The following is a 25,754-nucleotide window of genomic DNA, read 5'->3' on the forward strand; positions in this document are numbered from 1 at the left end:
ACCCACTGTGCCACCGTGCTGCCCAATAAGCAATTAATAACGACTCGTCCGCCTCCTTCACTTGCCCAGATCTTCCTCCCACAGTGTTGGGCAGGGTGTCAAACGGGCATCCCATTTGCTACTACTCGCCTGACATCGGCCAATAAAAGCAATTCGCCCCACGTGACAGAAAGTGGAAGCTGGAGAGAGAGGGAGAGACAGAGAGAGAAAGGAAGGAAGTGAGAAATAAAATGAGAAAGTGAGAGTGCGAGTTTGTAACCAGAGAGCACAGATTTAAGGTGACATGTGGTAACCTATCTTTCCCATAGTGAGTTATAGTTTGGAATGCACTGCCTGAAAGGCAGAGGTTGCTGCCAATGCTACCATCTTTACAGCAGGCAATGTTCAGCAGGGGGCATGTGCAGCCATCACAACCTGGAACTGTAAATATTACAGTACTGGCAGCATCAGGTTCACATCTTTGACTAAAGTGGAAGCATTCTCCTTACAGCATTCCCAATTGTGGCCTTCCTGGAGTTTCTGAAATTCCTGCTCCTGAGCCTCTTCCCATTAATCCGGGTCCATCACAGGGAATGAGCCATAGAGCCAGTAACAGAATTCCGGTCGTCCCTGGTGGGCCAGGAGCCTCTCTTCCTCCCTGCCTCCTCATCCCGATCTCCTGATGTATTTTAGAGGGAATCAACTAATTGGAAGAACAGAAATTAACTGAGGGATAAATTACAAGGGGGCGCTCCTCAATGACAAATGTAGCACAGCCCAAAAGGAACAAAGAGGATCGGAAATTTAACAACATTAAATCAAAATGGGAAAACTGGGGTTGGTAAAGCAGTCCAACCCCTGCGTTGCCCACCGAGCACGGAATCCCGATCTCCTGAGATGACTTGGAGGTTGCACCCACCCCGAACCTTCCCCCAAAATTCTACGCCCCCCCCACCCCACCCCCCCCGCCCACCCACCCCTCCCCCTGCCCCCCCAACCAATTGCCGGCCACTCAGAAACTACCTGAGCAGCTTAAAGACTGGCATTGTATCTCCTGTAAATGTCATCATCGGATTCTACACGGGCACGCTACAAGCGCTCAGGTACAGACAGGCATTGGTGGCCAGCTTGCATTGGGCAACAGATAAAGTTGCTGCCTGAAAGGATGGGAACAGGAGTAGATTTAATAGGTAACTTTCAAATGGAGTTTGGGGACAGAGGAGGGAGGAATTTACAGGGCCATAGTGAAGCAGGAGGATAACGGGACGACTCGAATTGTTCTGATAAAGGACCAGCACCTGTTTGGTGGGCAGAACTGCCTCAGTCTTGCCATATCGCTCTACAATCCATTCTTTCAGAAACAGGATGGAGAAGAGACTGTGACAGACAGGATCAGGGAAAGAGGAGGAGAGAAAGCACAGAGAGATTGAGAGGAGGGAAATGTTAGCCCACCTTTCCCACCGGAAACAGGGCTCGTTAGGATGGTACGCCAATCTACATCCCATAGAATAGAATCGAACCAGAGAATTCCTGCAGCGCAGAAGGAGGCCATTTGGACCAGCGGTTCTGCGTCGGCCCTCTGAAAGAGCATCCTACCTCGGCCCATTCCCCCACCCTATCCCCGGAATCTAACCTGTATATCCCTGGCCACAAAGGGACAATTTAGCATCACCAATCCACCTAACCCGCACATCTTTGGACTATGGGAGGAAACGAGTACCTGGAGGAAACCCACGCAGGCACGGGGAGAAGGTGCAAATTCAACACAGACAGTCACCCAACACTTGAAGTGAACCCGGGACCCTGGCACTGGGAGGCAGCAGTGCTAACCACTATGCATCGTGCCGCTGCCTTGCAACCAATGGGTTGCGGGAGGGTAGTAAAATCAGGCAGGGTGTAAAAGGAGTGTTTGAGCCAAACCTGTCCCATTTCTCAGGTTATTCTGCAATCACACCGTCCCAAGCCCTCCACCGCCCCACCGACCAAAAATCGAGGAACTGAGAGTGCAAGCAGAAAGTGGGAGCTTGTAAAGGGAACAGAGAAAGGGAGTAGGGCAGAGAAAGACGAGTGCAAGTCAAGAGAGAAACAACACAGAGATAGAGAACGGGTGAAAACGAGGATGGTGAGAAGGAAATTGATGGTGAGAGAAAAGTGGAAAAGATGGAAAAAGTGAAGAAAAGAAAATACCAAACAGCCAAATGCATTCTCCAAAATCAGCTCAAATAAAATAATTCATTTCCTGTGTTAAAACGGGATCTGGAATATCGTGTTAAAATGGGATCTGGAATATCGTGTTTACGCAATTGAGAGGAACGATTCACCGAATGGGCCAGGTATGTCGCTTTACATCAGCTGAGATATTGACTTTAAGTGGAGATTGGGAATGGGCAGAGTGTGAAACCAGCGATATATCTGCCCCGCCCACCTCCTCTCCACTCCTCCCCCACTGCCAATTTCCTGATGGGCGGCTTCAATTAGAACAGCCCCCGGATTGTTAATTGTTCATCCATTGACATTTCAATAATTTCTCACCTGTAGGAAACAGGGAGTAAGAGGCAAAGACTTTAAAAGGACAGAGGTGAACAAGAGAGCACAGCCGACAGGTCTACACAATACAGGGTTCCACAACAAATAGACCCGGAAAAGTTAGGCCTTGTACATCCTGTAGTAAGTGAATTTGACAGGCTGTAATTCATGTCAAATAGCCTTTCTGGCACTGAAAATTTTACTTTACAAATGTGGAATTTTATTCCATCAAAACTAAGCTATTGTTGGAGATTTTCTTTCGGAGCATTTTCCTTCTGTCTCTTTTATCCCTCTCTCACCCATAATTCCATATTTTCAGCCCTTCTCTTTATTCTCCATATCTACATGGAGAACCTCCATATCTACATGGGCTGTTTAGCACAGGGCTAAATCGCTGGCTTTGAAGGCAGACCAACGCAGGCCAGCAGCACAGTTCAATTCCTGTAACGGCCTTCCTGAACAGGCGCCGGAATGTGGCAACTAGGGGCTTTTCACAGTAACTTCATTTGAAGCCTACTTGTGACAATAAGCAATTTTCATTCATTTCATTATGATACAGTGAATGAAATGTTCTCATTTTTACTTCCTGGTTTAAACTCTGTGTGTCTCACAGTTATGAACTTCCTTGATGTTTTGTCTGTTGAAAACAGGTCAGTGTGTGCCGAGCATTGGGGCCGCCATGTCCTCCTGGATCTTGGCTGAGGGTCTGACCAGCGAGGTGACCTGCCCTATCTGCCTGAACCTGTACCAGGACCCCGTGCGGCTGGAGTGCGAGCACAACTTCTGCCGCGCCTGCATCGGCGACTTCTGGGGCGAGCTGGAGTCAGGCTTCAGCTGCCCTCAGTGCCAGGAGACCTTCCCCCAGCTCCGGTTCAAGAGCAATCGCCTGCTGGCCAACATCGTGGAGAGGGTGCGACAGCTGCGGCTGGACACCTCCGCCCCCTCCAGGGAACCCAGTCTGGTGCTCTGCACCAGGCATGAGGAGAAGCTCAAGCTGTACTGCCAGGATGACCAGGAGGCCATCTGCGTGGTGTGTGGCGTCTCCAAGGAGCACAAAGATCACCGAATCGTCCCCATCCACGAGACAGTGCAGTTCTGCCAGGTAAGAATGGTAGATTTCCTTCCCTAAAGGGACATTAGTGAACCAGATGTTTTTTAAAATATAATAATTGGCAATGGTTTCATGGTTATCGCTAGACATTTAATCCCAGAGTTCTATTGAATCGAAATCTTACAGTCTGCCATGGTGGAGAGGGGTGGGCTTAGAACATTTGGTCCCCAGAGCATTATTCTGCGCCTCTGGATTACGAGTGCAGTGACAATAACACTATGCCACAACTTCCCCGCTAATGGGTTGGGAGCATCACAAAATTCTTTCCACACTGCACAGCGTGACTGGTGTCACCTGCAGAGAAGCTCAGTGCTCGCTGTGTTCAGTCTCAGAGTTTCGACCAATCGTTTGAATGAGACAAACGATGCCAACTTTCACATCTGCACAGGAAACCCACGCAACCACCAATACCTGTGGTGAACTGGGGGCGCAGAGAGCTCAGCGAGATGAGGAAGCAAACAGCGGCCAGAGTAACGCGAGCCTATCTCAAACCTGTGCGAAAACCAACACAAGGCCATCGAAAGCAGGAGACATAGCCTCCATGGCACCATTGACTAAAATTTCTGTTCCAGGAGAAGCTGAAAGAATCTTCAGTTCAACTCACAAAGCGAGTGGAAGCAATAAAGGGGATCGAGGCTAGCCAGGAAAAGAAGGTTCAGGAACTCAAGGTAACTGTTCCCGTTTCTTTTGTAGTACCAATCGGCACGTTGCTATACACAATGCAAACCAGTCTCGGTCAGGAGGTCGGGGTCGAGTGTTTGTGCTTTTATCTTGTTGCAGGATCATGGAGATATAGCATGATTGAGTCTGTGAATCAGTGCAGCACAGAAGATGGTCCTTCGGCCCATTGAGTCCATGCTGCCTCTCTGTCAGTCCCACTCCCCTGTTCTGTCCTTGTTATTTCCCTCAAGTGTCCATCCAATTTCCAATTGACATCAAAATATTTCCCTCATATCCCCACCTCATTCAGCATCCTTTGCCCAAAACATTGGCCTGAATTTTCAGGATAACATTTTCAGGACAGCACGCGCTCGGCCCCTGTCGTCCGGTATTCCATTCTTCAGTGCCATGGTGACAGTTCCACCAATCACCTCCCTGTCTCCAGCACCTCGCCATGGCGATCATTCATCACCTGTGTGATACATTGCAACTGCCCACAAGCGAGGATGGTGTGGAAGCTCAACCCATTCTCATCCAATGGCCATCCTCTTTCCAATGGGGGTGTTAATTGATTGGAGAGGAAACTCGAGCAGACATTATTCCTCCCCAGAGCAAAGCCGTTAAGTCCAATTACACTGTCTTTGTTGCTTCTTGTTGGTAGACTGACAGCACAGACTGGCCATTGGCAGCCAAACTTGTACCTTCCTGGTCTGTTGGACTTTCTTTCATGTCAAGTTGGCGTTTTTACTGCTGGAGGCATCAGAACAGCCCTGGCAGCACATTTGTCACAGTGGCACGATGAATCGCAGAGATCCGCATCAATGGCGATACGTTCCTATCTTAGAAACCCCACTGTAATAACATGCTCGTGACGGAGCCAATAACTGGAGGCCAGCTCTCGCCACAGATGGAGATAGGAAAGGGGATCTGAGACTGCAGCTAGTCTCCAGGGACATCACTGGCCTAACATAGTGCAGTAGGCAAGCCACATTCAATTCTCCCAGGTGGCCTGTTATTAGAGACATCACTGTGTAGTACATCACTGACTCTGTGCCGCAGAAGGACCGGGTTTGATTCCGAGTCCGTGTTGTATAAACATACAGAGTAGGAGCAGAGGTGGGCCATTTGGCCCTTCGAACCTGCTCTGCCATTTCAGAAGATCATGGCCGATCTGTTTGTGTTTCGAGTTCCACATTCCCATCGACCTCTCAATAACCTTTGATCCTAACAAGAATCTATCCACCTCTGCCATAAAATATTCAGTCACCCCGCGTCCACCTTGTGAGGCCGAGAGTTCCAAAGTTGCACAATCCTCTGAGAGAAAAAAGATTCTCTTGATCTCTGTCCTAACAGGGCGATTCCTAGGGTGGGATTCTCCGGTCTCCCAACCATGTGTTTCTGAAGACAGGGACATGGCACGTCATTCGCTGACAGCCGGATTCTCTGCTCCCCATTGTCAATGGGAATTCCCATGGAAGCCATTCCGTGTCACCGGGAAACCCATTGGCAGGGGTGCGCTGCCTGCCGGACCAGAGAATCTCAATGAAGAATTTCGGCTCTAATATCAAAACAGTGGCCCTAGTTCTGGGCTCACCCGCAAAAGGAAGTATCCTTTTCACGTCCACTTTATCGCGACCAGTCATGATCTTATGTACTTCAATCACCCCTCACACTCCAAACTCCAGTGGAAACAAGTCCAGTGTGTCCAATCTTCCCTCATATGGACAACCTGCTCATTCCAGGCACCAATCTGGCAACCTCCTCTAAACCACTGTTTTCCAAACTTTTTTGCCCAGGGCCCATTTTTCCCAACCAGCCATCCTTCCTGACCCACGCCGGCCGACCTTCACGACCCACGCCAGCCGACCTCCGCGAACTACGGCAGCCAACCTTTGCAACCCATGTCGGCTGACCTTCGCGACACACACCGGTTGACCGTCGCGAACCACCATTTTATCTTACCTTTAATGTGAAAGGGGATCCTGGGCTTATATTCTATAGCCTAGAGTAGCAAAGAATCAAAAATGACCTCATTGAAATAGGCATTATCCTCTCAGGACTCTACAGAGCAGATGTAGATTGTAAGGTTTCCTCAGATGGGTGGTTTACAGCCTGGGGATATAGTCTGCAGATTACAATGCAATGATTTTAGACATAGATGAGGAGGAATTATTTAACTCAAAGTATTGTGAATCTTTTAACCTCTAAAATTCACGAACAAAGAGAGTTCTGCAGGCTCTGCCATTGAGCATATTCAAGACAGATGCAGAAAGACTGAATTGAATTAAAATAAAAATCTTCTCCTGGGTCAGCGTGCTGACGTCAGGAGGAGGCGGTGTTTCTCTCTGGGCTCCAGGCATGCACACTGATGAGCGGGTATGCATGCGCAGCGCACCCTCATTTTTAAAGCCGGTCGCGGCTGTCATTTTTAAAGCCACTTGCAGCCGGCATTTTTAAAAGCCGGTTGCCGTGGCCATTGAGCCTGAATTTCCGCGATCAGGAATGCCGAGATGGATGGCTCCGCGGCCCTCCCAACACCTGCCCCGCGACCCACCTGCGGGTCGCGATCCCCACTTTGAAAATGTCTGTTCTAAACCACCGCCAACATATGTACGTCCTTCCTCAAATAAGGAGAGCGAAATAGCACACAGTATCCGAGATGTGGTGTCACCAATGCCCTGTATAATTGATCAATCAAATGATCCTTTTTGAGTTCTGTAATTCATCTGAGGTTCCTGAGCAATGAGAGAAAATCACCGAGGCTTTCCTCTCCTGCTTGCTCTTCATTAAAAAGAAGAAAGGAGGCCAATGGAGGTATTCAAAATCATTAAGGACACAGTAAATAGGAGAAATTGTCACTGCAACTTGGAACAGAGATTAATAATTGACAACAGAGCCAGGCAAGGAGGACAACTTCCGAAAACATCGGTATCTCCACCACCCCCTCCTCCCCCAATCAGATGGAGAGTTGCGGTCAATTCTGGGCACACACCTCAGGAAGGACGCTCAGGCCTTGGAGGGGATTGGACAAGATGGGCAATGGGGGTGAGGGACTTCAGGCATGTGAAGAATCCTTGGTTTGGATAGTTACCCGGAGAGCAGAGGGGGTGAGGGAACATGTAATAGGTGTGTTGAAAATTACGATAAAGTAAATATGTAGGAACTGTCTCCATTGGCAGACGAGTTGAAAAACTAAATTGAGAGACAAATGGCAAAGGAGCCAGAGGGAAGACAAGAATTATTTTCATGATCCAGAAGGGTAGTGGAGGCAGATTCAATCGTAACTTGCAAAGGGAATTGTATATATGTTTGAGGAGAAAATAATTCCAGCCTTGGGTGATTGTCTGCATGGAGTTTGCAGATTCTCCCCGTGCCTGCGTGGGTTTCCTCCATTTTGTTTCCATAATCAAAAGATGTGCAGGTTAGGTGGATTGGCCATGCTTAAGTTTCACGACGCTGCAAAACGGGCGCGGGCACTACAGATTCTGGCTCCCAGAGGGGGCCAGCGCAGCGCTGGAGCGGTTCACGCCGCTCCAGCCTCCCTTCCCGGAGCCAACTGGGCGCCGCGCCAATCCGCGTGTGCGCGGAAGACTTCGTCAACGTGCCGGCCCTGACACAACATGGCGTGGGTGTTCAGGGGCCGGTCACGTAACAAAATAGGGCCGGGGCTGGAGAGGCCTGCCTGCCGATCAGTGGGCCCCAATCGCGGGCTAGACCGCATCGGAGGCCCCCCCCCCCCCCTCCCGGTGAAGGAGCCCCCTTCCCCCCTCCCACCCAGGCCGCCCCCCGACCTTGCGCACAGAGTTCCCGCCGGCTGCGAGCAGGTGTGGATGGCGCCGGCGGGACTCTGCCGTTTCCGCGTGGCTGCGCGGCTCGTCAAGGCCAGAGAATCGGCGGCCCGGCCGCGGACAACGGTCCGCAACCGGCGCTGCGCCAAACGCGCCGGTGAAAATGGCGCTGATTCTCCGCTCCTCGGAGGCAAAATGGGCCGAAAAGCCTCCTTCTGTGGTGAAACATAAGTGGATATGAGGTAAAAACAGAATTGAGCCTTCTCAGGTAAGATAATTCTCAAATCTTACAAGGTGGAGCCATTGGGGCAAGGTGCAAGAGGATGTCTTACCTTGCGTCGAGTTTAGTGGGAAGTGAGAAATGTGGGGGAATGGGGAACTGGGAGGGGAGGGCCAAAAATAAAATTGTCCACTTACTATCCCATGTCATCCTGTCATCCACTAAAACAGGACAGGGCGGATGCCATAAAGAGGCATATCATCTCGGAGTTCGATGTGCTCCGCACGTTCCTCCAGGAGGAGCAGGATGTGGTTCTGGGAAGACTCCAAGAGGAGGAACAAAAGCTCCTGCAAGAGATGGAAGAGAATTTCAAGAAGCTGCACGATGAGAAATCCACCCTGGAATCGGTGATCGTCAACATTCAGCAGAGAATGAGCGAGGAGGATCCGGTTTGCTTACTCCAGGTAAGAGTATCCGGACCCCTGTATTCCTGCATTCCGGGGAAGGGGAGAAGGAAAAGGTCAGGCTGAAGGGTGGAGCTCCGCCTTGGGCCATAACGGTTGAGAGCATGGCAGAGTGGTAATATCGTTGGAGTAGCAATCCAGAGGCTAAAGGACTGGCGACACGGGTTCAAACCCATCCTATTCCAGCCGGTGGAATTTGATTTCAAATATTAAAATCTGGAAGTGAAAGCTCGGGTTGGATTCTCCATCCAATCACGGCAGTAGGATTCTCCCATCCCCCTGCCATGAATGGGAGATTTAATTGTGCACCAAATCCTCGCTAGCAGCGGTTGCAGGACGGACTTGCAACAGAGAATCTCGGCCTCGTCTCAGAAATAGTGACCATGAAACAATTGATGAGAGTAAAAATCCATGTGGTTCACAAATTGTTATTTGAGAAAGGAAATCTGCCATCTTTGCCTGGCCTGGCCTAAGTGTGACTCCAGAGCCACAGGAGTGCGATTCAACTCTAAGGCCTCACAAGCTGTTCAGTTGAAGGGCAATTAGGGATGAAAAACCAATGTTGGATTTGCCAGCAATGCCTACATTCCATGGAAGGATACACAAGGGGGATGGGGGGGGCAAAAAAAAAAAAATCAAACGTACAACAACAACTTGCACTTACCATCATTACAAGGGAACGAAAGACATTTGACAAAAGCAAAGCACATTGGAGAGCGAGTCACATAGTAGATCAACAAGCTCTGGTCAGGGCGGCACGGTAGCACAACGGTTAGCACTACTTCCTACAGCACTGAGGACCCGAGTTCGATTCTGGCCCCGAGTCACTGTCCATGTGGAGTTTGCACATTCTCCCCGTGTCTGCATGGGTTTCACCCCACAACCCAAAGACGTGCAGGGTAGATGGATTGGCCACGCTAATTTTCCCCTTAATTGGAAAAAAATAATTGGGTACTCTAAATATATATTTTAAAAAACAAGCTCTGGTCAAAGAGAGCCTTCACAGAGTATCATTGAGGGAGGAGACAGAGGGAGAGTGGAGCAAAGAGGGAAAACAAAAACCGGGTACCCAAACAGATGAAGGCATGGCCTTCCTCGATACGGGGGTGGGTCGCTCAAATCCCTCAGCACTTCCTGGTGCCATATCCCTCTATACCCATCCTATCCATATGTTTGTCGAGATGCCTTTTGTACACCGTTTGGATGTCCTCTGCAGCTTTGTGTCATAAAAAAGTATCTATCACATCATCATGAATCATTAATGAATATATTGAATCTCAGCCACAAACAAACACACACAAATGATTATGGCAGACAGGAATGAATCATTGCATTGTGGAGGTTTTTAACCCAAATTAATTCCTCTCCTCTTTGTATATTAGAATGTCTGAAGCCTTTGAAACTTTAACAGTTCTGAATCATTTCATTGTCTCCGAGCATTTACAGTAAATGGTTTATGGACCCATTTGTCTGTTGAACACCTGCCCCCCTTGTCTGTGTGGAGTTTGTACGTTCTCCTCGTGTCAGTGTGGGTTTCCTCCAGGTGCTCCAGTTTCCTCCCACTGTCCAAAGATGTGCAGGTTAGGTGGGGTTACGGGGACAGGGTAGAGGGCTGGGATGAGGTAAGGCCTCTTTTGGAGGGTCGGCATAGACTCGATGGGCTGATTGGCCTCCTTCTGAATTGTAGGGATTCAATGGAACTGACAGAATATCAGCTCCAAAACAAATCTTGAAGACGGAAGAAAGCAACACAGAAATGCAGCCACATGTTTTTCTCTGTTGCTGAATCTGCAGTTTAACCATTTAGTTGACATTGCCTCTCCTCAATCCAACATCCAAAATGCATCGCTTCACATATCAAATTATCCTGCCTTGTGTCTGTCCATTTGACCAGACTGCCTCTATCCTCCTGATGTCTGCCACCACTCTCTACCCTGTTACTACATTGTCAATTTGTGACTCAGCTGCAAACTCCGACATTCTGCCCCGTGACCCCAAGTCTGGTTTGTTAATGTCTAACAGAAAAGGCAGTGCTCTGAATGTGAGGCACAGAGATAGACTCTGTGCCCCTCCCTCCAATCTGTAACAACCGCTACCAATTCCATTGTGTTCTGTCTCTCAGACGTATCCAATCTGACACTGCCCCTTTACTATTGGGAGCATCAATTTTTCTCACTATTAGAACATGAGACCCTACCCCATTAAGGCATTCATCCTGAACCTCTCCATTCACACAGTCCGAGCAAAATTCCCAAGACAGATCATATGCAGGTTACTAAAGCATAAAGCTCTGTCTGAACTATACCTGAACATCCGCAAAACAGGTACAACATGGAGTTAGATACAGAGTAAAGCTCCCTCTACACTGTCCCCATCAAACACTCCCAGTACAGGTACAGTACGGGGCTAGATACAGAGTAAAGCTCCCTCCGCACTGTCCCCATCAAACACTCCCAGGACAGGTACAGCACGGAGTTAGATACAGAGTAAAGCTCCCTCTACACTGTCCCCATCAAACACTCCCAGGACAGGTACAGCACGGGGTTAGATACAGAGTAAAGCTCCCTCTACACTGTCCCCATCAAACACTCCCAGACAGATACAGCACGGGGTTAGATACAGAGTAAAGCTCGCTCTACACTGTCCCCATCAAACACTCCCAGGGCAGATACAGCATGGGGTTAGATACAGAGTAAAGCTCCCTCTACACTGTCCCCATCAAACACTCCCAGGACAGGTACAGCACGGGGTTAGATACAGAGTAAAGCTCCCTCTACACTGTCCCCATCAAACACTCCCAGACAGATACAGCACGGGGTTAGATACAGAGTAAAGCTCCCTCTACACTGTCCTCATCAAACACTCCCAGAGCAGATACAGCATGGGGTTAGATACAGAGTAAAGCTCCCTCTACACTGTCCCCATCAAACACTCCCAGGACAGATACAGCATTGGGTTAGGTACAGAGTAAAGCTCCCTCTACACTGTCCCCAGTAAACACTCCTAAGCCAGGTGTGGAAAAGGATTAGATAAAGAGTAAAGCTCCCTCTACACTGTCCATACCAGTAACTCCCAGCACGGTAGCTGTGGTGTTGGGTGCTCTGGTGCACAGATGAGCCAACACAGTTGTATGTGGTTCAACTCTATTTTATTTTAACTCTTATAATACAGTTCGTTCTGGATACTCTGCACGTGCTGTCTCCCTGAGTGTGTTTGGTAGCAGATGTGTCCTGGTCCTCCTCTGCAGCTAATACTGACCACCGGGGGTCGTGTCTGTGCTTTTATATCTTTCTGTCATTGGTTGTGGTGTTGTGTGTTCTGATTTGTCTGTTGGTGTGTCTATCATGATGTGTGTGTTTGAATATCATGACATCCCCCCTTTTTACAAAGATATGTGCCTACGTGGTTATAAATATAATTGTGTCGTGAGTGCATCTAAGAGTGTGTGTGTGTGTTGTGTACAGCGTGTGTATATGACGTAACTATTTACATGGGGCGATGTCGGGTGCGTCACACTAACAAGGTTGTACCATAACAAAACTTGGATGCGAGAGAAAAAAAAAAACTTGAACATTGGTCCGGTCAGACGATATCTGGAACAATAAACAACAACAGGTTATAATACAGAAGTGTTTGACTTTTTGAACGTATGAACAGCGTTATAAGTCCAGTCTAATGGGTGACCGCCTCAAGAATGGGCTGGCCCTCAAGCCGGTTCAGCTGTGGAGATTTGGGGTCACACTGGTTCACCTTGGACTGTTGGAGGTGATGCTGTTGCCGAAGTCTCTACTTTACCATTTGTTGTACTTCGTGCAGTGCTTGGTTTTTTCATTCGTGCAAATATAACATTCAACATCTTTGTTAGTGGTGCCTTGGCTGTGGTTTGGTTCTGGTGGCGATGGAAGGGGCATGATCCGTGGCATCTCCACGAAGTCATCCTTGGGAACCAGTGGAGGATCCGGCGTGTGCGTACGGTTCAGTTGCGAGCGTGGAAGGCGGCGCAAAGCTCGCTGATTGCGCCTACGCACCAATCCATCCGCCCTGCATGCCAGGAACAAGGTGGAGTCTTTTTTCTTTTTATGTTTGTGGTGGACGGCATCTTGTAGCCGATGGGTCGTTGCCATCGAAGTAGCACCATCACTAATATCATGCAAGGCGATGACTGTGCCAGATGTGGAAGTTGGCCGAGACCGTGCACGCTGGTTCCGGCCACCTGCTGTGCCGGAAGGGCGACTCCACAGAGAAACGTCGAAGCATGTCGCCTTGGAGAGAGAATTGTTGCTCGCATCAACGTCTGGCGATGGCGCGAATTGGTGTGTCCATCTTGGACCGCCGGTGCTGGTTGCCACTGCCGACCCAGTGGGACTGCCACGCGATCCATTCCCTGTCGCCGTGGCATCCGCCGTCACCCTGAGCGTGCCATCACCGAGGCTGCGACACCGCCCGTCCGGAGCAAGGTCTGGCGTGCGCAAATCAGAGTCGGCGCTTGGCTGCTCCCCATCTGGAGTCCGGTCTGCCTTCCGTCGATGCCCCCCGTCCGGAGTCCCAACAGGTTCACTGGAGGCAGCCGAGATTCCCTGAAGTCCTCCTCTGCAGCTAATACTGACCACCGGGGGTCGTGTCTGTGCTTTTATATCTTTCTGTCATTGGTTGTGGTGTTGTGTGTTCTGATTTGTCTGTTGGTGTGTCTATCATGATGTGTGTGTTTGAATATCCTGACAGTAGCCTTGTGGATAGCACAATTGCTTCACAGCTCCAGGGTCCCAGGTTCGATTCCGGCTTGGGTCACTGTCTGTGTCTGCACATCCTCCCCGTGTGTGCGTGGGTTTCCTCCGGGTGCTCCGGTTTCCTCCCACAGTCCAAAGATGTGCAGGTTAGGTGGATTGGCCGTGATAAATTGCCCTTAGTGTCCAAAATTGCCCTTAGTGTTGGGTGGGGTTACTGGGTTATGGGGATAGGGTGGAGGTGTTGACCTTGGGTAGGGTGCTCTTTCCAGGAGCTGGTGCAGACTCGATGGGCCGAATGGCCTCCTTCTGCACTGTAAATTCTATGAAATCTATGAAGGTATAGCACTGGTTTAGGTACAGAGTAAAGCTCCCTCTACCCTATCCACATCAATAACTCCCACGACAGGTACACTACGGGTTTAGACATAGAGTAAAACTCCCTCTACACTGTCCACATCAAACATTCCCAGGACAGGTACTGTACGAGTTTAGATACAGAGTAAATCTCTCACAACACTGTCCCCATCAAACATTCCCAGGACAGGTACAGCACGGGGCTAGATACAGAGTACTGCTCCATCTACACTGCCCCCATCAAACACTCCCAGGACAGGTAAAGCGCGGGGTTAGATACAGAGTAAAGCTCCATCTACACTACCCCCATCAAACACTCCCAGGACAGGTACAGCACGGGGTTAGATACAGAGTAAAGCTCCCTCTTCACTCTCCCCATCAAACATTCCCAGAACAGGTACAGCACGGGGTTAGGCACAGAGTAAAGCTCCGTCTTCACTCTCCCCATCAAACACTCCCAGGACAGGTACAGCACGGGGTTAGATACAGAGTAAAGCTCCCTCTACACTGTCCCCATCAAACACTCCCAGGACAGGTACAGCCTGGGATAGATACAGAGTAAAGCTCCCTCTTCACTCTCCCCATCAAACACTCCCAGGAACAGGTACAGCACGGGGTTAGATACAGAGTAAAGCTCCCTATTCACTCTCCCCATCAAACACTCCCAGGACATACAGCACGGGGTTAGATACAGAGTAAAGCTCCCTCTTCACTCTCCCCATCAAACACTGCCAGGACAGGTACAGCACGGGGTTAGATACAGAGTAAAGCTCCCTCTTCACCCTCCCCATCAAACACTCCCAGGACAGGTACAGCACAGGGTTAGATTCAGAGTGAGGGTTTTGATGATTATTTCCCACTGGGTCCCGTCCCCACTCCTGCCTCTGTTGTCTTCTCCACCTCAGTATCCATCGTTATTTGTTGCTGCAGTAAAATAGCTGCTTCATTTGTGTAAGTACAAGAATCGCTGCACCTCAAAGACATAATTTATTAAATTAAGCACTTTTGAAATGTTGGAATGCAGTACTGTCATTTATTATATTAAGTATTATTATATTTCTTTTATTCCTATCTCACAGGACATTAAAGACCTGTCAGAAAGGTAAGATTGAAACACTCATAGTCTCAAATTATTTAGCAATTTCCTTTTGTGCATATTCAAATATATGCCCAGATACAACATAGGCCATGATTTAGTTGAATGGGAGCAGAGTCCCGTACGTGATTAGCCGGGGGTTTCCCAGCGCTCGGGAGTGCTATGAAGCAGCCATTCGGGTAGATCCGGGGCCTCAACAGAAAACGGACAGCCAAGGCCGCACTTAGTCCCGTTTCCTCACTGAGGAGCTCCATTCACTGGAACTCCTCAGTGCAGGGAGAGATCAGGAGGCCATTTTTAAATGGCGTCCTGATCACTCAACCCCCAATGCCACCCCTGATCCCCACCTCCATCCAAGGCCTAACTCACCAATACGGGGGTCCTCAGACCTCCCGCACCTGTACAGGGCACCCCCGCCCCCCATTTGCAACGTGGGAAAAACGTCAACCTGGCACCCTGACATGCCCTTGCCAATTGGCAGTGCCACCTGGGCACCTTGGCACTGCCACATTGACAGACACGCCAACACACACACAGACACTCACACGCACCCATATATAGACATACTGACAGACAAGCACACACCACACAAACACACACACAAATACACATGCTCTCTCACACCAATATACATACTGACAGACACACAGACACATACACACTCTCATAAACACACACACACATATACACATGCACTCACCCCGATACACATACCGCCGGACACACACACGCACACACACAATTTTAGAAACACACACTCATGCACATGCACACATACAGACACACATAAACACACGCACCGTCACACTGACAGACACAGGGAGGTAGCCCGTCATGTCCCCTGGCAGCCTTCCCATTTGGGTGAGGCCATTTCTTCATTGTCCACTTGTTTGTCGTCACCTCATTCTTCCTCTTCAGGTTTTTACTGATTCTGCCGTCCTTCCGGCTCCTCAAATGGTTGCCTGGCATGCTTCGTCATTGGGGTGGCGTTTGAGGAGGATGGGGTGGCTGGGGGATGCGGTTTCCGGGTTAGCGGCCTAGTTTTGGCTGAAAGATCCTAATTACACACACATACAGAGACACTCATTTTTACACACACAGACACAACTCACACGTAGACACACATATGGGCATACACATACACAAACACATTCTTACACAGCCATACGGATGAAGACACACACAAACACCAACACATGCACAGAAATAGCCAGCTGGATTACATTTCAGACAAAACTAATCTTTTCCTTATAATCAGGGCACAGCAATGAGGTGCAGTATCTACAGCACAGGCCAGAACCTTTCCTGATCTTTATTGGTTGGGCACAGTGGCTTTGACGTACCTTTGGGCCCACTCCCTTACAGTACAGGGCAGCACGGTAGCATCGTGGTTAGCACTGTGGCATCAGAGCACCAGGGTCCCAAGTTCGATTCCCTGCTGGGTCACTGTCTGTGCGGAGTCTGCACGTTCTCCCCGTGTCTGAGCGGCTTTCCTCCGGATGCTCCGGTTTCCTCCCACAGTCCAAAGACGTGCAGGTTAGGTGGATTGGCCATGCTAAATTGCCCCTAGTGTCCAAAAGGGATAGGAGGGGTTATTGGGTTACGGGTATAGGGTGGAAGTGAGGACTTAAGTGGGTCGGTGCAGACCCGATGGGCCAAATGGCCTCCTTCTACACTGTATGTTCTATGTTGTATGTAAGCACAGTGCACTGAAACCCTTGCCCTGGCACTGGCCCAGACACCCCATCAGGAAGCCTCGGGAATCAGGACATTTCCCTAGTTGGGAAGAGCAGTGGATTTTCACTCCCCACCCCTCCCCTCCCCCCAGCCCAAATCCAACTGCACTTGGAGGCCATGGCAGCAGAATGCCAACTTGTCTAAGACTCAAAACTGAGTAAAAGAAAAGAACAGTGCTTGTTGCCCAGTTATTGATCATCAGTGGAGCCCAATGTGCCTGAGTCAAGATAATTAAACCCCCCCTTCCAGGGCAGGTGGAGTGTGATCACAAGTCTTGTCGTTGTGATGGTTCTGGGCCTGCAATGGGATTCGCAGGGACCTGCAGATCCTGCATAAAGTCAGGGCAGAATTCCCTGTAGATTTTCCCCTGGCCCAGCCACATGACGTGAGGGAGACAAGAGGGAAGGACCACCCATGACTGGAATTTAAATTCAGTTCTAAACTGAGTGGCAGAGCACTGGAACCAGCATTACCCTGAGTGCTTCCCCTCCCATCCCCCACATTGGGTGGGGGAGGGGTTGGAAATCAGGCCTCGGGCCTTCCTGGAGCCTAGGTTTCCTGGGGCTAGTGACCATTGAATCCTCATCTATCCATTGAACCCGATGGAGGAAAGGGCTCGGGAATGAGGCGGGAGGACGAGTGGACTGCAATCCCCTGAAAGAAATAACCAAAGCGGCCGCCATCTGTTACTCACGGCAGATTGAAGCAAGGGATTGCAAATTGCGAGGTGGTGCCTGCCAGCCGGTTGAACGTTGGCTCATTCCAAGGACCCCTGCAGTACGCGGCGTGGAAGAAGATGAGAAAGCTCATCAGTCCAGGTGAGCAATACTATAGAGCTGCAGACACCAAGCACCATTTCTCTCCGGGCCCACACATCGATATACGGGCTAGAAAATTAACGCAGAAAAGAGATGGCATTGATATAGAGCCTATCACAACGTCAAGGTATCTCAAAACATTTCGCAGCCAACTATGCAATATTCCTGAAGACCATGAGATGTAGGAGCAGAAGTAGGCCATTTGGCCCATGGAGTCTGCTCTGTCATTCAATGAGATCGTGGCTGATCTGATATAAGCCTCAACTCCTCTTTCCCACCTTGTTCCCACAACCCTTGATTCCCTTACTGATTTAAAAATCTGTCTGTCTCAGCCTTGAACATACTGAGGTGCAGTCACTGCTGCAGTAGAGGATTCGTGACAGGCCTTGTGCATGGCAAGGTCCCTCAAACCGCAGTGAGGTCAATGACCAGATAATCTGTCATTCAGTGAAATTGGTCGGGCGATACATATTGGTCAGGAATAACTCCCCTGGCCTCCCTTGAATCAATGCCACGGGACCTTTGAGTTTCAGCTTAGAGTGGGGGCCGCTCCTTAGTCCGACATCTTTCCCGAAAGACCCTCGGCAATGCGACGTCCCCTCAGCAATGCGCTTCGAGTTTCAGCACAGACCGCAGACTTAAGTCTCCGGGAATGGGAAATTGAACACCTAATTTTGTGCACACCTCCAAAATAAGCGAAGGTTGACACCCACAGCAACATTGGAGGGGGAGAGCAGCATCGTAAGTGATGCCATCTCCAAGATCGATGCAAAACCGTTGCTCACGCAATGGGGGCACCACAGATCCTGTGGCATAATTTTGATGAAGAGCCAGGTGGGGGGTGGGAGGGGAGCCTTTCCTGGTGTCCTGGCCAATATTCATCCCCCAACAGCATTTACAATCGAGTCCTTATTTGCACCTTATCACTGTGGGATCTAGTTCTGCACAAATCCAATGCTATGTTTCCTACGTTGCAACATTGACATCCTGCCAACACAATATGGCCACACAAGATGGACACCAATACTGTGCCTGCTGACCAGCCCACATGTGCCGGTAATCCTGTGACATCACGACTGGAGCCTGCAGCCTGGTATTCAGAGTATTCAATATTGCCTAACACTCTCAGGAATCTGCTACCCACTGACATTCATTTCTGCACACAGCACGTGCAGGCATGGCTCAAGGAAGCTGAACGGGGTCAGGAGAGAATGGAGGTGCTGGAGGGGGTCAGGACGAGAGCAGCCTTAGTGATGCCAAGTCATAGTAAGACAAACTTTTGAGAATCTGACCGACGTTGTTGCAGTGGAATATCCGACAAGGAAAGGATTGTCCCGACCCCCTGCCCTGAAAAAAAAAGATTTTCCATGAGTCAGTCCAGGATCGGAATTCACAACATTCTCTCCTCCGACAGCCAGGGACGGTGATGAGCATGCACCCATTGCACAGACCATCACTGCCGCTCCCCCCCACCCCGCCCCCAGCATGGCGGAACTTACTGTCAACAGGTCCATGCAGCGGGCTACTGAGGGGGTCTTCCAGCCTGACTGTCTGCCCCTCTTCCACGACTTCTTTCGCGGCCAGGCGTCCCTGGAGAGGGAGCACCAACGAGGCGCACCATGCCCAGTGGCCGCCGCAGCGACCGGGGTGCTTTATTCCCCCTTTTATCACCTTTTGTTTTAAGTTTTTATTTGCTCTTTGTTATTGTGCACGGCACTTCCCCTTTAAGGAGCTGCCCTTTTAATTTGTCCTTCAGTGTGTTGACTTTGTTTAATTAGAACATAGAACATAGAACATTACAGCGCAGTACAGGCCCTTCAGCCCTCGATGTTGCGCCGACCTGTGAACCCACTCTAAAGCCCATTTACACTATTCCCTTATCGTCCATATGTCTATCCAATGACCATTTGAATACCCTTAGTGTTGGCGAGTCCACTACTGTTGCAGGCAGGGCATTCCACGCCCTTACTACTCTCTGAGTAAAGAACATACCTCTGACGTCTGTCTTATATCTATCTCCCCTCAATTTAAAGCTATGTCCCCTCGTGCTAGACATCACCATCCGAGGAAAAAGGCTCTCACTGTCCACCCTATCCAATCATCTGATCATCTTGTATGCCTCAATTATGTCACCTCTTAACCTTCTTCTCTCTAACGAAAACAGTCTCAAGTCCCTCAGCCTTTCCTCCTGGAATTAGTTGGAACTAAAATAGCTCACACTTCCTATACCATCCAGACAAGCTCAAATCATCCAAATGTACCAAGAGCAAAGATGGGTTCAGCCTTTCCTCCTGGACCCACACTATGTCTGTTCTCTCCAGTCCAAGTGACCAGCCCTCCCCCCTCCCCCAGGCCCACTTTTACCCTCAGCCTGTGTTTCCTGTTTGCTCACCAGCTGCTGCACCGTGCACAGGCAGGTGCGAGTGTTTATGAGATAATGCGGCACCACTAGTGTGTTTCAAATCAGCCATAGAGACTGAGTTGCGGTCTGACTGCCCTGCTGTGCTGAGCTGTGTTTTCCTACGCCCACGTCTCGCAAGATGTTGGTGCGCTTCACGCAGTGTGGTCATGAGTGGGTTAATATCATTCTGAGGCCCTTCAGACTCGGCACAGTCAACCTGGAGCAGAGACTGATGGTGGGAGATAAAGTTGTCAGAGAGAGAGACAGATAGGGTTAATGCTCGTTTCGACAGTGCAAGTGTTTTCGCTTTTCCACAGCCAGAATAGTGCACGCAAAACCACACAGCATGTCCAGTACATCATGTGAGATCATCCACTTTGGGTCCGAGCAAGACCAAATCAAAACCGTTTCTTAAAATAGAAAGTTTGCACATTTATCAAGCCATCTATGTCCCAAAGCGATTTAAAAAAAAAAAAATTTAGAGTGCCCAATTCATTTTTTCCAATTATGGAGCAATTTAGCGTGGCCAATCCACCTACCCTGCACAGCTTTGGGTTGTGGGGGCGGAACCCACGCAAACACAGGGAGAATATGCAAACTCCATGGACAATTACCCATGGCCGGGATCAAACCTGGGACCTCGGCGCCATCAGGCAGCAGTGCTAACCACTGCGCCAATGTGCTGCCCCTTCCCAAAGCGATTTACAGGCAATTATGTACTTATCAAGTGCCGTCAGTCAGTGTTGTAAATTTGGAAATGCAACAGTTAATTTGCTCACAGGAAACTTGCACAATCAGCAATGTCAGTTGATCTGTGTTAATGATTGATGGATAAATATTGGCAAGTTAAGGCAATAATCTCAACTTTAACGCCCGCCAGAGGAGGGAGACAAAGGTTGGAACTTCCCGGCCGTTCACGCGTACGGGATTTTCCGATCCTGCCGAAGGCTCACCCCCGCTTGCGGGTTTCCCGGTGGCGATGGGTGCAACTCAACGGTAAACCCCTTTGACAACAGTGAGACCAGAAGATCCCGCCAATGGTGGGCCTCCTCCGCTGCTGCGTTTCCCGGCAGGTGGCCCGGAAGATCCCACAGTCAGGGCCTCAGTTCAACATCTCATTTGAAAGACTGGGTGGGTCTGAATTTTCCAGCCCTTCCCACTGTGGGTGGCCCCCTCCGAGGTTCTCTGGCGCTGCGATGGTAGAGCCATGCAAAACGTTGTAGACACCGGCAGAAAGAGCTACCCAATTAGTCCTGCTCCCCTCCCCTCACCCCCCGCCCCGTGTTTTGTCCCTTAGCACTGCACGTGATCGCCTGTGAAAGGCCTTGAGTTTGTATCAGGCTGTTTTCTCACCAAGAGCTGAATGTCCTGTGGGGTAGAGCACTGAGGGACGGTGATGGGGGGAGGGAGAGAGGAAATGCAGTACAGTTTATTGTTACAGTCTGTGGTACACCACATCTTCCGTCCCTCGTCTTGCATGCCCAGCTCGAATTTAATTCAGTCTTTCCTCCCCCATCCTCCTGTAGCCCACAGTCTCGGGTTCTGCGCAGGAGTACCGAGGTGCTGCTGCAGAGGTGGACGCGAGGTAGAACATTGTTTCGACTGCCGCAAACAACAAGAAATGCATCTCTGGCTGCTCCCTCCCCTGAGCAAATAGGCAAATATGGGTGAAGATCTTTGAACATATCCACTCTGGTCCAATACAATACAATTCCAAAATTTTGAGTGTTAATATTGGCTCAGGTCAGGTAGCACTTATGCTCTCGAGTCGCAAGCTTCCTGGAATTCCTACAGTGCAGAAGGAAGCCATTTGGCCCATCGAGCACCCTCTGAAAGAGCACCTAGGCCCACTCCCCTGCCCTATCCCTGTAACCGCACCTAACCTTTTGGACACAAAGGGGCAATTCAGCGTGGCCAATCCACTTAATCTGCACATCATTGGACTGTGGGAGGAAACCGGAGCATCCGGAGGAAACCCACGCAGACATGGGAGAATGGGCAAACTCCACACCGGCAGTCATCCAAGGCTGGAATTGTGTCTGTGTCCCTGGCGCTGTGAGACAGCAGTGCTAACCACTGTGCCACCATGCTACTGGTTGAAGTTTCACCCCCAGGGGGAGTTGAGCAGGATGATCCATGCTGACACTTGATTGAAGGAGTGCTGTGCTGTCCTTTCGAACAAAATGTTATAAAACATCCCCTGCAATAATTTCGAAGAAGTGCAATGGGAAGTGATCCTTGTTGTCCTGCCAAATATTTGTTGCTCAGTCAGAGTGATGTAGAGGCTGGGTTGTTAAATATGTTAAAGGCTGAGATAGACAGATTTTTAACCAATAAAGGAATCTAGGGTTTTGGGGTAAGGCAGGGAAGTGGAGTTGAGGATTATCAGATCAGGCATGAACTCATTGAATGGTGGAGTAGACCCGATGGGGCGAATAGCCTTCTTCGACTCCTGAATCTTATGGGTCTAATCAGCATCACACACAGTTTAAGAAACAGATTATCTGGTCATTATCACATTGTTGGAAGTTGCATTGAGTAAACGGGACACTGGGGGGGGGGGGGGGGGGAGAGAGGGGGGGGGGGGGCTGGGGGGAGAGGGAGGGGGCTGGGGGGGGGGGCGGGGGGGGCAGCATGGTGACACTGCACGGTGGCGCAGTTGTTAGCACTGTTGCCTCACGGCACCGAGGTCCCAGATTCCATCCTGGCCCTGGGTCACTGTCCATATGGAGTTTTCGCATTCTCCCCGTGTTTGCATGGGTTTCACCCCCACAACCCAAAGATGTGCAGGTGAGGTGGATTGGCCCTCGATTGGAAAATATTAATTGGGTTGTCTAACATTTAAAAAAAAAGAAAATTGGTCGCTGCATTACAACAGTAACTACATTTGAAAAAACTACCGGGGCAGCACGGTAACATTGTGGATAGCACAATTGCTTCACTGCTCCAGGATCCCAGGTTCGATTCCGGCTTGGGTCACTGTCTGTGTGGAGTCTTCACATCCTCCCCGTGCGTGCGTGGGTTTCCTCCGGGTGCTCCGGTTTCCTCCCACAGTTCAAAGATGTGCAGGTTAGGTGGATTGGCCATGATAAATTGCCCTTAGTGTCCAAAATTTCCCTTAGTGTTGGGTGGGGTTACTGGGTTATGGGGATAGGGTGGAGGTGTTGACCTTGGGTAAGGTGCTCTTTCCAAGAGCCGGTGCAGACTCGATGGGCTGAATGGCCTCCTTCTGCACTGTAAATTCGATGAAATTTATGAAAAGGTATTTGATGGGCTATAAAGCACTATGATTCATTATATGGTTGTTGGCGGCACTGTACAAATTCAAGTCTTTCTGAAAATGTATCGAACACCTCGCAATGCAGGAAAGGCAAAACAAACTGGAACTCGTAACTCATCCATTGAACCATAGAATCCCTACAGTGCAGAAGGAGGCCATTCGGCCCACCGAGCCTGCATCGGCCTTCCAAAAGACAATAGAAGCACCCTGCTTCGGCCCACTCCCCCAACCTATCCCCATAACCCCACTGAACCTGCACATCTTTGGACATGAAGGTGCAATTTTAGCATGGTCAATCCACCTAATCTACACACCTTTGGACTGTGGGAGGATCCGGGGAACCCGGGGAGAATGTACGAACTCCACACAGACAGTCACCCAAGGTTGGAATTTGAGTCGATTTCAGCGGGAGCGGAGCTGGTTAGTCAATTTCAGTGGGAGCAGTGCGGAAGTGATTTCTGGGAGGTAAGTCTCTCCTTTAAAAACACTTGTCTTTGCAGGGGCAGGCCAGTCGATTTCAGCGGGAGCGGAGCTGGTTAGTCAATTTCAGCGGGAGCAGTGCGGAAGTGATTTCTGGGAGGTAAGTCTCTCCTTTAAAAACACTTGTCTTTGCAGGGGCAGGCCAGTCGATTTCAGCGGGAGCGGAGCTGGTTAGTCAATTTCAGCGGGAGCAGTGCGGAAGTGATTTCTGGGAGGTAAGTCTCTCCTTTAAAAACACTTGTCTTTGCAGGGGCAGGCCAGTCGATTTCAGCGGGAGTGGAGCTGGTTAGTCAATTTCAGCGGGAGCAGTACGGAAGTGATTTCTGGGAGGTAAGTCTCTCCTTTAAAAACACTTGTCTTTGCAGGGGCAGGCCAGTCGATTTCAGCGGGAGCGGAGCTGGTTAGTCAATTTCAGCGGGAGCAGTGCGGAAGTGATTTCTGGGAGGTAAGTCTCTCTTTTAAAAACACTTGTCTTTGCAGGGGAGGCCAGTCGATTTCAGCGGGAGCGGAGCTGGTTAGTCAATTTCAGCGGGAGCAGTGCGGAAGTGATTTCTGGGAGGTAAGTCTCTCCTTTAAAAACACTTGTCTTTGCAGGGGCAGGCCAGTCGATTTCAGCGGGAACGGAGCTGGTTAGTCAATTTCAGCGGGAGCAGTGCGGAAGTGATTTCTGGGAGGTAAGTCTCTCCTTTAAAAACACTTGTCTTTGCAGGGGCAGGCCAGTCGATTTCAGCGGGAGCGGAGCTGGTTAGTCAATTTCAGCGGGAGCAGTGCGGAAGTGATTTCTGGGAGGTAAGTCTCTCCTTTAAAAACACTTGTCTTTGCAGGGGCAGGCCAGTCGATTTCAGCGGGAGCGGAGCTGGTTAGTCAATTTCAGCGGGAGCAGTACGGAAGTGATTTCTGGGAGGTAAGTCTCTCCTTTAAAAACACTTGTCTTTGCAGGGGCAGGCCAGTCGATTTCAGCGGGAGCGGAGCTGGTTAGTCAATTTCAGCGGGAGCAGTACGGAAGTGATTTCTGGGAGGTAAGTCTCTCCTTTAAAAACACTTGTCTTTGCAGGGGCAGGCCAGTCGATTTCAGCGGGAGCGGAGCTGGTTAGTCAATTACAGCGGGAGCAGTGCGGAAGTGATTTCTGGGAGGTAAGTCTCTCCTTTAAAAACACTTACCTGGTCCCGTTTTCGGTCCCTCTTTGCTGGTTTTTAAAAATTTAATTTTAGTGTTTAAGGCGGGAACAGGAAGTTCGACCCGCGGACTTCTGGGAAGACCCTCACCAATAAATTCTGGTGGAGAGGAAACCCGAGACACTACACGTGTAGTGTCTCCCACCCGCCCTCCTCCTCTAACCTAATAATAAAACCCATTGGTGTGAGGTAAGTACCATATTTTATTATTATTATTTTTTTTAAAAAAAAGTTTAATTTAGTTGTTAGCCAGATCTTGGTAGAAAGTTAGAGGGATGGCAGGGAAGGGAGTGCAATGTTCCTCCTGCAGGATGTTTGAGGTGAGGGATGCCGTTAGTGTCCCTGCTGATTTTACCTGCAGGAAGTGCTGCCATCTCCAGCTCCTCCAAGACCGAGTTAGGGAACTGGAGCTGGAGTTGGAAGAACTTCGGATCATTCGGGAGGCAGAGGGGGTCATAGATAGCAGCTTCAGGGAATTAGTTACACCAAAGATTGGAGATAGATGGGTAACTGTAAGAGGGACTGGGAAAAAGCAGTCAGTGCAGGGATCCCCTGCAGTCGTTCCCCTGAGAAACAAGTATACCGCTTTGGATACTTGTGGGGGGGACGACTTACCAGGGGTAAGCCATGGGGTACGGGCCTCTGGTACGGAGTCTGTCCCTGTTGCTCAGAAGGGAAGGGGGGAGAGGAGCAGAGCATTAGTAATTGGGGACTCGATAGTCAGGGGCACAGATAGGAGATTTTGTGGGAGCGTGAGAGACTCACGTTTGGTATGTTGCCTCCCAGGTGCAAGGGTACGTGATGTCTCGGATCGTGTTTTCCGGGTCCTTAGGGGTGATGGGGAGCAGCCCCAAGTCGTGGTCCACATTGGCACTAACGACATAGGTAGGAAAGGGGACAAGGATGTCAGGCAGGCTTTCAGGGAGCTAGGATGGAA

At 49.9% G+C, this 25,754-nt stretch overlaps 1 protein-coding gene across 2 annotated transcripts in view; it reads left to right on the forward strand.

Annotated features, from left to right (window-relative positions):
• The window catches only part of LOC140390268 (zinc-binding protein A33-like), a 41,653-nt gene that overhangs the window by 9,504 nt on the left and 6,395 nt on the right, over positions 1 to 25,754 (forward strand). For both annotated transcript variants that reach the window (XM_072475286.1, XM_072475285.1), the window contains exons 2-6: positions 3,156 to 3,607; positions 4,189 to 4,284; positions 8,515 to 8,748; positions 14,909 to 14,931; positions 17,362 to 17,480. In XM_072475286.1, the coding sequence (XP_072331387.1) occupies positions 3,156 to 3,607; positions 4,189 to 4,284; positions 8,515 to 8,748; positions 14,909 to 14,931; positions 17,362 to 17,480 (924 nt within the window). The remainder of the gene's footprint in view (positions 1 to 3,155; positions 3,608 to 4,188; positions 4,285 to 8,514; positions 8,749 to 14,908; positions 14,932 to 17,361; positions 17,481 to 25,754) is intronic.

The sequence above is a fragment of the Scyliorhinus torazame genome, chromosome 14 (genome assembly GCF_047496885.1).
Source record: "Scyliorhinus torazame isolate Kashiwa2021f chromosome 14, sScyTor2.1, whole genome shotgun sequence".
Taxonomy (NCBI): Eukaryota; Metazoa; Chordata; class Chondrichthyes; order Carcharhiniformes; family Scyliorhinidae; genus Scyliorhinus; species Scyliorhinus torazame.